This window comes from Diaporthe amygdali (genome assembly GCF_026229845.1).
Source record: "Diaporthe amygdali strain CAA958 chromosome Unknown NODE_21_length_814164_cov_65_183785, whole genome shotgun sequence".
NCBI lineage: Eukaryota > Fungi > Ascomycota > Sordariomycetes > Diaporthales > Diaporthaceae > Diaporthe > Diaporthe amygdali.
In genome coordinates, this window is record NW_026517041.1 from 90,252 (window position 1) to 102,434 (window position 12,183).

General features: G+C 49.3%; 4 protein-coding genes across 4 annotated transcripts; 3 read left to right on the top strand and 1 right to left on the bottom strand.

The window, feature by feature from the left end:
- Window positions 1–1,048: 1,048 nt before the first annotated feature.
- On the top strand, window positions 1,049–1,933 carry J7T55_001411 (uncharacterized protein; the record flags this gene model as incomplete). Its single annotated transcript, XM_053145504.1, has 1 exon — window positions 1,049–1,933. One exon carries the CDS (start codon window positions 1,049–1,051, stop codon window positions 1,931–1,933), a length of 885 nt encoding a protein of 294 aa, XP_052991674.1.
- A 1,990-nt stretch (window positions 1,934–3,923) lies between these two features.
- Window positions 3,924–7,068, top strand: J7T55_001412 (uncharacterized protein; the record flags this gene model as incomplete). The annotated part of the gene is made up of 8 exons (XM_053145506.1): window positions 3,924–4,216; window positions 4,278–4,952; window positions 5,018–5,127; window positions 5,433–5,571; window positions 5,830–5,907; window positions 5,988–6,107; window positions 6,192–6,557; window positions 6,729–7,068. The coding sequence occupies 8 exons, from the start codon at window positions 3,924–3,926 to the stop codon at window positions 7,066–7,068; spliced, it is 2,121 nt and encodes a 706-aa protein (XP_052991675.1).
- An 816-nt stretch (window positions 7,069–7,884) lies between these two features.
- Window positions 7,885–9,088, bottom strand: J7T55_001413 (uncharacterized protein; the record flags this gene model as incomplete). Its single annotated transcript, XM_053145507.1, has 3 exons — window positions 7,885–8,293; window positions 8,358–8,537; window positions 8,613–9,088. The coding sequence occupies 3 exons, from the start codon at window positions 9,086–9,088 to the stop codon at window positions 7,885–7,887; spliced, it is 1,065 nt and encodes a 354-aa protein (XP_052991676.1).
- Window positions 9,089–10,545: 1,457 nt separating this feature from the next.
- Window positions 10,546–11,584, top strand: J7T55_001414 (uncharacterized protein; the record flags this gene model as incomplete). Its single annotated transcript, XM_053145508.1, has 2 exons — window positions 10,546–11,320; window positions 11,373–11,584. The coding sequence occupies 2 exons, from the start codon at window positions 10,546–10,548 to the stop codon at window positions 11,582–11,584; spliced, it is 987 nt and encodes a 328-aa protein (XP_052991677.1).
- Between the last annotated feature and the right edge of the window lie 599 nt (window positions 11,585–12,183).

A 12,183-nucleotide genomic window follows, 5' to 3' on the forward strand; every position in this document is an offset into this window, starting at 1 on the left:
CCTTGCTTTACATAAAAATATATAAATCTTATACATGTGTAATTCAAAGTTATTTTTTATTGTTGGTTCCGGGGAATAGTGTTCGTATATAGTGCTGCTCTAACCTTTATGATCCCCGAACATTGTACACCTTACCTATACTCAGTAATGTTCAGTATATAAATTACATCAAACCTTCCTTTAAAACGAGACACACTGATAACAGCTCGGTCATATTCAACACAAAGTAGCTTCATACAACTGTCACTGGATTGGTCATGAAGGTGATGTTATAGGCAATCTAGTGTGATGAATCAGATATTGTCTATCAAGGCAATAGCTAGATAGACTAGGATACCAAACCATTTATGTTATAAAATGAGCGTCAGTAGAGGTAAACGCAGACTAAAACAGAGCTCATTTCATGGGAATCCGAGCAGCTTGCGATGATCTTCTCGGCGACTGACCAGCTCATCCTCCATGATGTTTTTGGTTTACATCTTGTTGCTGCCACTGGAAGGTGGGCGGGACCAAGGCGTCGACCCGGCCTTGACATAACTGGCCCTCTTCAGAGCCGGGATGACGTAATTGTTGGTCCACTCCGTGCACTTCCAGAGAGACTTGCGAGCCTCTCCAGGCTGGTGCAAAATGAGAGGTCTCTTGGTCCTGAATGGCTACATCTTTATAGTATTGGGGTTGAACGCCTTCTGCGCCGGTGGCGTCGGCACAGCCTTCAAGAAGGTCTTCCGTTCCTCGGTGGATTTCTCAGTCTAGCCGGCACAAAGGCTCTAATTTTGTGACGGAATTTCGCCGTTGCTGCTCATATTTTCTGCGCCTCATGGGCTTTAGGAGGGAGCGGCCGACCAGTATGCGGGTCTTCACCCAGCCTCGCCCAAGTTAACTGTCTCCACCGGGCCGCTCACCTAGCTATTTAGGCCGCAGCCCCCACCTCCTTTAGATCTTGTGTGTCTGCTTTTCAAGCACTTCACCTCACTACGGCAAGTAATCAAAATCGAGCGGCCGCAAATGATCGTTCCTCACTGACGAGACACTGCAAGCCACTTATCTTATGATGCTTCCCTACTTTGCGGAATCGGGCTCGCTGCCCGCACCACTGCCCACCGAAGATGAGCTTGAGTCTGCTGAGTCACTGCCTTCGATTTACCCACCAGACCTTCGACGCAACGTTATCGTCAGAGGCCGATATGTCGTCAAGTACGGCAGCGGTGTAAAAGAAAATGAGGGACGGGCTCTTTTGGCTCTGGAGAAGTACCCATCCATACCGTCCCTAAAGCTCTACGCCATGTACCGTCAAGATGACAAGCTCTACATCGTGATGGAGTTCAAAAGGGGAATCCAGCTTGATGAAGTGTGGAGTAGCATCCCAGAGCCCGTAAAGTCGGATGTGATCACACAACTACGCATGATCATGGATAGTATGCGCAAAATTCCCTCTGCCGGCATTTTTGGAAGCGTCTCGCACGTACATGTACCGCACAGATTCTTCTGGACGCCTGTCCCGTACCCCCAGATCAACGGCCCCTTTGAGCATGAGCAGGACTTTAGCATGGCCATGGCCGAGCGCTCCCAGTGTGCCTGGGATGAAGAGATAAGCAGGACCAACAGGAGTTGGGTTTCAGGCTGGCTCGCTCGCAATCTCCCCACCGTTCTCAGGGGTCACCCTTCAGTCTTCACTCACGGCGACTTCCAGCGAAAGAACATACTGGTCGAAAAGGTGGCCGTCAAGGATGGGATTGAAAGTTCGCAATGGAGGGTGACTGCGCTTCTTGACTGGGAGGATGCAGGCTGGTACCCATCTTACTGGGAGTACGCATCTTGCTTCGTGGATTTCGGTATGGAGGAGGAATGGCCGGAGTATCTGGAGGGCATACTCGAGCCTTTTCCTCTTGAGTCGGGCTTGCTGAAAGTTGTGCGTCAAGACATAGACTATTGATTCGAATTAGAAGGATATACGAAAGCTGCCGATTGAATCATCTCGTGCAGCATTTAGCATAGTGTTCCCACGGACTGAGACGCGTCGAAAGCTCTCAGCCGCTCCTACATGGTCTATCTATGTACACTCTTCTCATGAGAGGAAGCAGACTTTCTCACTCTTAGTAGCAAGGTTTGGTAAGTAGAGGTGACCCAGGATAGTACCATATTTAGCATTCCTAGCATACCTGCTGATGTCCGTCGTCTTCTTTGGCATCTTCAATCCATTTTCGAACCGAAACAACCTGAGATCATGGAATGGGCCGACTCGGGGAGAACCTCTCGAGGAGGCCTATGTGGTAGTCCTAACTAGCGGAAAGGCGGATCCAGGCTTCTGAGAGAACATCTACAGAAAACGAGATCGAGGTCTGGCAAGAGAACGTGATGAAAAAAGGGAACCCGACGGTGCTGAACCCCTCGACGATCTTCGCTTCCACGATGTGCCCGGTGGCTTTAAGCTCATTCGGTATTAAGTTAAATCTACAGAGTTCTCATTTTATACAAATACAATTAGCATCTTACCATCTCTAATGGCAGATTGATTGATCAAAAAGTTGGTGGTTTCTATCAACATGTCAATCAAATATTGTGATTGCAGTTCCTGATTCGAAGTTGGCATTGGCCCGAACGACTATGCTTGCGGTCATGGATGCGTGGTAAGACATCTGTACTCTGCTTACGCGGGGGACCAACTGGGCCATGACAACCGAAGCATTCCAATCGTGTTTCTCTTCGAATTTCGGTGCTTCTGTAACACTATCACATCGCTCTCCTCCAATCGACACATTCTTCTGGACTAAGTGGGCAAATGCAGGTGTAAGACCTAGCATGATTCGTTTCCAAGCTGTCTTGTCAGTCAACCCCCAGACCAAGGCTAGAACCAAGTTTCTGTGATGCCGGCAGATCTTGGCTTACATCTTCTAGCGGCATCACTTGGTATCTGACGAAGAGTTTGGTTTTTTCAACCTTAGCTATACAAGTAACGTATCAGGCAGAACGGGACATAATTATCCTCTATATAGTGACATGTGCAGCCGCTAAAGCGACAATTTTATCCCACAAGGTGAAACGGCAGTAGGGGGAAAGTCTCAAATGTTAATACAAATTCGGAGGCAGAAGTCTCAAGAACGGTTCGGTGAAATGGGTTCCCTGAGATGCGAGGTCGCATGGAGATGATGCGTCAGATGATGTGAGCACTAGGTTGTTTCAATTTATATAGTCACGGCATGAATATATTGTGCCGGAAGTCCGCTCACCATATCACCCATGGGTCCTAGAGCTCTGCATTCCTGAAATCCGGACTCGCATTGCATTTCCTGTCATTGTCCAGCGATCAACGCCAAAATGTATCAAGAATTCGTGCATTTCACTGCACTTGCTAGTGCAGTATTGCTAGCATACCACGTTTTTAAGGCCTTGTACAACTTATCCCCGCTTCACCCTCTGTACAAGATACCTGGGCCTAGACTGGCGGCAGCGTCCTATTTGAATGAGTTCTTTTATGACATTGTCATGGGTGGGAGGTATACTCACGCGATCAAGAAGATGCATGAACAATTCGGTGAAAGATTTTTTTTTTCTTTTTTTCCTTAAAAAAAAAGCTTCTTTCCGCGCAGTCTAAGAATCCGCGGCTGACATTGCGTATCCACAAGGGCCTATTGTCCGAATCAATCCTTGGGAGGTCCACTGTAATGATGTCGATTTCGCCGATGAAATATTCGCACTCGGAGGCCGGAAACGAAACAAGCCCATGCATCATATTTGGGCCGTAGGGTACATCATTAACCCTCAACCGCCGCACATAGCTGCTGACATCTTCGCGGCAGCATAGGGCCGACCAATACGTTCGGGGCAACCGGCCATGACCTTCACCGGTAAAATACATTGTTGCGTTCTCTAAATGTAGTCTCTTCTCATGTCGTTATAGATCACGACGAGCGCCATTAGCGAAAATGTTTTCGCGCGGAACGATCGCCTGGCTCGAAGATGAGATACAGAGCTACGCCAGTAGACTGTGTGACAAGATCCTCGAAGAATCTGGAAAGGGACCGTTTGACATTACAGTGGCGTATAGCTGCTTTGCATCCGATGTAATCTTCCGGTATTGTTTCGGGGAAAGCAACGGTTTCCTCGACCAAAGTGGATGGGTGCCAAACTTTCGCGAACCAAGCTTGGCCATGATCAGGCTTACGCTTCTGTACAAGTTCTTTCCATCACTTGTGACACTGCAGAACACTGCTGTGTGGTATGTAAGCCTTAGAATGCTCATCAGTATGAATGGACAACAAAACACTGAAACATGCCAGGTTCTTGAACTATCTTCCGTCGGACATCGCATTCATCGTGCGTTCATTGAAGATCACCATACCAGAACTTGCTTTTGAGACTAAGAAGAGGCTGGATGCGGGGATCCACTCCGACCGACCTACTATCTTTGAGACACTTCTTAATTCGGATTTGCAAGAAGAGGAGAAAAGACCAGAGAGGCTTGCGGATGAGGCCGTCCAGATCGTAGCCGCCGGCACTGAGACAACGAGCTGGACTCTCACTGTGATCACATACTACTTGCTTGACAAGCCTGAATTGTTACAAAGACTGAGAAAGGAGCTCATTGGATGTGTCGAGGATGCCGGGAGACACCCTCATTGGACAACGCTCGAAAAGCTTCCATACATGAGCGCTGTGATCCGAGAGGGCCTGAGGCTCTCATATGGCGTTTCTGGGCCTGTAGCCTTGGAGGCACCCAACGAGGACCTGGTATACCACGGAACATTCAACAAAAACCCAGTACGGATCGTTCTTCCCAGAGGATGTGCGATGGCCATGTCTCCCTATATCATGCACCACGATGAAAGTGTCTTTCCGGACTCATACTCTTTCATTCCGGAGCGTTGGCTGGATAAGCAGCACCAGGGAAGAAGAGGTCTTGAGAGGGGATTCATGGCCTTTTCAAAAGGCCCGAGGACTTGTCTGGGAATGAAGTGAGTGCCACTCTAAATACTGTTGTGCGCGTTAAAGCTTAACAACGTCTTTCAATTGATGACAGTATTGCCCTGTGCGAAATCTATCTGGCTCTTGCGGCCCTAGCTTTGCGGGTTCTTCCACGCATGGCGCTCTTCGAAACAACTGAAAGAGATGTCGCATATGATCACGATAGTAAGCAGCCAACGTTTGAAAAAGTTTTCTCATTCAGTAAAAAGACTGGAAAGACTTATCAAAATATTGTAGTGCTCGTGGCAAGACCGGTTGCCGAAAGTAAAGGCGTGCGCGTCAGGGTGGGCTAGACTAAGTCTTCGCACACGGACATAGGCTTAAATATCATCGATCACCTCGGTACAGTAACCGTTTAAAGTTCTCCGATAAACTCTAGAAACTACTCTTGCTTCTCGAATTTATGTGCCCCGATTTATCTAAGAGAATACGCCAGCTTGCATGAACATATCAAGGTCCGCATCGCTTAGAGAATCATCAGAGCGCTCTTGTGGAGTCGAGAGACGCGGCCGCTTCCCTGAAGGCTCTGCTACCTCGTGCTCGGGTAGCTCGTTCCAAATCGTGCTTTTGCCCTTTGATGGCCCTGCCAACTCCGGCGCGTAACGGATTGTGAATATTATTTTATGCACATAGAGCGAGTTGCTGTAATGAGTATGTCGTCATTGTGATGGAGGAGCTATGAGTTTGACCGCGAATGACGACATCATTCTGGATTCATGTAGGTGATATGAAAGAAGCTCTCCAAAGTATGAAACCTTGTAAAAATCACTTTCTCTGCTAGAAAATAGTCCTCAAACGTTGAATCAGAAGCATCAGCGACCGAATTTTAGCTTATTCCTTGACGAAGCATCCACCGGATTGATTTAGCGGCTCGAATATCAAGATGGCGGCAGAGCGAGGAGAATTCAAGCCTGTCCCCGAGAAGCAAGCGCAGAGTCTTCCTGGGTAGGATCTCGTCCCAAGAAAAACCTCTCCCATCTGGGAAGATTTGACTGAGGGTCAGCCAAGAGCTGATCTGTTCACAGTCTCGAAAAGGACTTGAAGCCAACTAGCGAGGCAACAAAATTGGAAGGTAAAGGTGGCTTCACTGAATATCTTGCAGCAGGCAAGTTGAAGGGCAACAAAGCCTTGATTACTGGGGGAGAGTGAGTTCTGACCTATCGTGTGTTTACCAACTTGGTCCTGCGCTCTCCGAACTAGCCATACGACGATTGACCTTGAAATCGCAGTTCCGGAATTGGCCGCGCGGTGGCCGTCCTGTTCGCCCGCGAAGGCTCCGATGTCAGCATCGTCTATCTTCCAGAGGAGCAAGAGGACGCCGAGGAAACCAAGCAACTCGTTGAGAAGGAAGGGCACCAGTGCCTCCTGATCCCAGGAAACCTAATGAACAACCAAGATTGCAAAATGGCTGTCGAGAAGCATGTCGAGAATTTTGGTAAGATCCATGTTCTCGTCAATAATGCCTCAAAACAGATCATGTGCGACAACTTCGCCGAGATTGATCTCGACAATGTGGAGAGCACATTCCGCAGCAATATCCTTCAGATGTTTGCTGTGACGAAATACGCTCTCCCGCACATGGAGAAAGGTGCCTCGTAAGTCGATACCTCAGCTGTCCACAATATATCTGAACACCAAGCACAGCCCTGGGATCCAGTGGTTTGAAATAATTCATTACCAGTCGACACCCTTTTTTCTTTTACATCCGTTCGGTCTCAAATTCCAGTTTAACTTGTTGCATGCTGAATATATCCGATCTACCCCAGAATTATCAACACCACTTCCACACAGGCCTTCAAAGGCAGCCCCACAACCGTGGACTATTCATCCACAAAAGGCGCCATAGTCTCATTTACGCGGTCTCTGGGGAAGCAGCTTATGCCCAAGGGCATCAGAGTCAATGCGGTGGCTCCAGGTCCTGTTCACACACCGATCCAAGCTGCATCACGGCCGGCAGAGCAGTTGGAGGGCTTCGGCAAAGAAGAGTCTGGGATTGGTAGACCCGGTCAGCCAAGCGAGGTTGCACCTAGCTTTATTTTCTTGGCCAGTAAGGATTCCGAGCTGTATTACGGGCAAGTCCTCAACGCATACCCCTTGGGAGACTGAGGCAAAAGCCGGCGTGCTTGTTGGGGGTCTTTGTCTTCTTATGCTACGCCTGGATTATATGGAGGTTTATGCCGCCGGAAAAGGTAACTTGTCTCCTTGTAATGGCACGAGATCTCCCTTCACTGTAGCAGAGTATTTCGACAGGTTATTTAGAAAGATATTTGGCCATACGCCCATTGAATGCCGTACTATTGGCGCGCCACTCCAGATCTCTGCCCTGTTTGTACTCATATGAGAGAAGAAACCCTGTCTCGCATTGTTGCTGCTTTGACTCTTTGGAATCTTTTGATCCCTTCATAGCCAAATCCACATTGCCACACATAGGCTGTGATGGGATGTATGGAAGTATGCATATCACGGCGTCTTATTCGAAGGTCGAGATAGACATAGTAATTACTTAGGACAACCTCTTATGGGAGAAGTTCTAATAGTGTAACTCCTGATAATTCTACTGCTAAACCTCTTACGGGCATTTTCTGGCAGAAGACAGCTCCTATGATCTGACCTCTTACCTCCTATAAGATAATCTTCTACCCCCTTTGAGATGGTCTGTTGGAAGATCACCCCCTATCTCCTGTGCCTGCTATGGGAAGACCTTCTGTTAGATAGTATACGCACATAGCCGTGTAGCAAAGCATTCTTTCCAGATCTATTCTTACTCTTTATCGACTTCGACCAAGTATAACTGTGACCCAGCTGAGGAAATCTAGAATTACGGTCCTCGGGACCATGCAACAAATGTGGAGACCATAAGCAGCTCATTCGTTTATCGCGGCTCATACAGTAGTCCGACAAAAGTTGAGCATCTGACGATAATCAGGCCCAGGTGGCAAGAATTGTATCTTCCTCTTTCAATCCTGTGTAGTTCACAGTATCACACCACAGGATGTGACGCTTCCTAGGATCCTGTGCCTCAGCCGCCATTTCTCTCCGTTCTTGTCCGTCCAGATACAGACCCTTCGGCTGCTCACCCAGGGTAGGGTTGGAGTCGAAGGCAGCTGCGACAAGATCGCCGGAGGATTTTCTCGTTGTCCTGTTCGAGCCGTTGGGCCACAGCCATGTGAGGATGACGACCAGCCAAGGCATAATAAAAGTCCACAGACCGCGGATGCTCCAGTTTCCACGCCGGACGAGGTGCGTGGGCGTGGAACCAGGATCGACGGCGAGTACTGATATATTCTTGAGGACTGGGTCCATATCAATACGGCGCTGGAGCTCAGGCCTGCTGCGTATGTCAGATCTGCTTTACAAGTAAGCGATATTTTAAGGGGCATTTGAGTTAAACGCACACCATCATAACTTGACACAATTTAGCAGCACCGTATCGTCTATAACCGCCGCGAAAGGAAGGGTCTTCCTTGGTCGTGCTCCATGTGCCCTTTGCGATAGGCTCGGTGCTGTCGTGAAAAATGGTCTGCCATTTCTCACCCTGATACTGTCCACCAGCGTCATTTCGCTTGTCTTGGGTGCTGAGCGGACATCATCAGCGCCCAAATCCTGACGACGAATGCATTATCTGGCTTGACTCCAGGGTAACGACTTACTCATGGGCAGAGCTAGCGACCACAACGACTCGCCCCGATTGGCGATCCATGCTCTGCAGCAGCAGCATGGTCAGCAGCCAATGTCCGAGATACGCCGAGGCGAACGCCGTGTCGAACCCATCGGCTGTCCATGTTTGCTCCTCGAACTCGAGATAGGCTGCGTTGAGGATAAGCGCACGGATCGGCGGGATCTTGCCGGCAGCCACGCGCGAGTTGATGTCCGCCGCGACACTGCGTACGTCGTCCAGCCGGGTGAGATCCAGCGAAATGATGTCTTGAGAGTGAGGTCGGATGGCATCATGGAGGGCGGAGCGTAGGGCTGGGGCTGAAGACGCGTCTCGTACGGTATAGATCCCGTGAAAGGCTGCTAGGTCTGGGCGGGACACGATCTTCTTTACCATCGCCACGCCGAGTCCACCGTTGGCGCCTGTCAGGATGACAGTACCCTTGTAGTTAGATCTCATATCCTCCGCCATTATTAACGTCTTTGCAGTTTGATCAGGGAATTAAACGCTTGATGAGGTGGAGGGGGTTCAAGTTGACTTATCAGCATCCACGAAGCAAAAGTAGTTTCCCGTGAATGAGCTTAGCAATCAGGGAAGGGGTGTACGCGTGGTCACTCAAAGAGTTCAGGCCTTGCCAAAAGGATACTTCTTGACAGCAACTCTGAGGAACATGCGTGGGATCTACCGTCTTTTGTAGTCACATCCTAGTCGGGTAGTCTCCATACACAAATGCAACTGTTGGTACCCTAGATCTCCATTCTGCGCCGCATTTGTGGATCTGCCACGGCGGTTGGCTGTCAAATCAATGAACCAATCACGACCCACTGACGATTTCGCAGAGCCACAATCCACGGACTGCGTAAGCGTGCTCGTCGTACCGTGATTGTTGTCAGTCCGGATCGCAGGAGACCATCCGGTCATGCTCTGGAAATGGCATTTGCAGCAATCCTTGGATCGATGTTATCAAGGGCGTAGCAGGTAGAACAGAATTGGACAGCATTATTCGTACCGGATGGTTAATCAAGTGGTTGTTGGTGATTGATCTTCAGAAAGTTGTCAACTACAAATAGCATTTCTCGAGTGTTATCGAGTAGAAGGCGATTCCATTTTGATCTAGCAATCTAGCACGATAACAATCCGTTTCCACTCTTGTTGCCCTCCACTGCTGCCCAGTCCAATGGGGTCGCTAGCGTTTTGAATGGCCCTTTGGGATTTCATCTTTTGATTGTTTGCCTGAGGCTTAACATCTCCATAGCATCTGTTGATTAGACGCCTGGGCGTAGAGTCCGTACAGATGTAGTCTCCTTAGCGGCGGTTGAAAATGAGCTCAACGTGTGGATGCCTCTCTGCGAAGCTAGCGGTTTTCGTTTGCAAATCTGAAGCACATTGAATAGAATCCCTTTTACTGTATGCGTTTTCTAGTGGCCTCCTTTCATGTACATGCTTACCAGTAAGTGCAGGTGGCCCTGCCAGGTGTTGCTTTGTTTCCCCTGATGACACTAGAGCAACAGTGAATGCTAACAACCTGTCTGCCCAACATCTTGTCGATTCAAAAGTCAAGCTTCGATTTTGCACACCGCCCGTCATCGATTTCCTACCAGCAGCGTCATCCTTTTTAATGGACTTGGATGGTTTTCGACCACCAAACCACGGCGTCGATGACCCGCTACTAAATTTAGCCACCGCGAGACAACCCATTTGTTGGTGACACTTATTTTCCATCCTCACGGTAAGTATGTCTCGAAGCCAGCACCTCAATCCATTCACTTCAAATAAGTCTTGAACACCTGGCGCTCCGCCTCCAGATGTCTTCATTCAGGCCTGCATGCGTCTCTCAGTTGACTGACAATTTCCTCCAGAGCAGCAATCCTGCTTGCCGCGATCGACCAAACATACCTGACAGGAGCTTATCAGCACCACAGCTCAACATGTCGCCCAACGACACTACCGATTCAGAGGACTTTGTTCTCGTCGACCGTTCTGCAATCAACCCAGCTCTACGTGATGTCCTCAGTCCAAGCGCCACTGCCAATTCTCCAGACGAGAGCGACTATGACAAGATCGATCTCAATGACTCAGAGAACTCTCCAGTGAAGAGCAAGGCCACCGAGCCAGAGCACAGCGACGTTAGCCAGCCCATGCTGCACATCAACTGCTTCGCGCCCATGCCGTCCAGCGGCTTCCCGCATGATCTCAAACTCCATGTGGGCTCAGTCGATGACAATGGCCTAGTGCGAGACGACAAGGGTCATGGTTCGTCCAGTCTAGGCACGCCGCCTGAGACCTTGATTGCATACGCCACACTGCTCTTCGAGTGCGCCCTCCATTTCAAAGACATCCACTCCAGGATTCCTCAGGATCATTTCTTTTACATGATCGGCCAGGTGTGTGCGTCCGGACTCAGGACAGCGGACGCCAAATTTCTCACGGATTATGTTGGCTATACACTCGACACTTTTCACATAGCTCGCGAGGCCTTCTTGCTCAAGAACGCGGGGAAGTCCTCATTCACTCTCGAGCGCACAGCTGCTGAGGAGCTGGCCAAATTGGTGGACCAGTACATCGCCAATGTGAATGCGGGACCGCAGGAGCGCATGGAGGATTGGGGCAGAGACCCCCTCTTCAAATCACTTTGGTTCCAGTGGGAAGACAAGCTGCAGGACACTGCGTCTCGACGGTCTTTGGGGTATCTTGTAGGAAGCAGTAAGGTGAAAGAAACATCATTCCAAAGGCATCTTAGCTAACGCCCGCACAGAACTCAATGAGGACGGCACCAGGTTTACATTGGCGCACAGCAACCCCAGATCGGAGATTGTGGAGTCTGTGTTGACGCTTGATCTAGCTCTCAATCGCCTTGAGGGCCTCGTGGGTTTGGGTGGCTTGAGTGAGGAAGAGAAGCGGATGATTCAGCAAGCACTGGACAAGGCCATGCCGCAGCTCGCACACGACATCAAGGGCTGTCTGTGATGACATGTTCACTCTCAGCTGAGAAAAGCCGATGAGAATTGCTCATGGAAAAGTCATAGCAGGAAAGGCTGACCAGGACTTAACATATCAGCAAGGATTATTACGGCTGAGAAGGTGACAGAGTGTGACATAATTTTGTTGGTGGTTGTTTGACGTTGCCACAGGATGCATGGGGCTCACATCACCTCCAAGATAGCTCATGGAGGAGCTGAGGTTTAAATAAAGCTGTCCTCTCTTCTCAACTTTTTTGAACTTCCGGCCCAGTAGACCACTCAATTTAGATGTCACGGCCATTAAGCTACGAAGGATCATCAAATTCATGCACACACAAGGCCTCGTGAGTTTTGAGGCCCAGACGGTAATCATTGTAAAGCTCCGGGATCACAAGGGAACCACTGTGAAGGCCCAGGCTAGCCGACACACGATATGTGGCTATGTTTCCCCATTCCAGCAAACAGAGGTCACTCCACTAGAGCCAGAATAATCAAAGAGAACTTGATTTCTTCATATGCCTAATTGCTCATGGCATGGGCAACAACTCATTTGTGATGCCATTAACTAACAAATTGCTTTTCATTCCCCTTCATGCCAGCATGCCC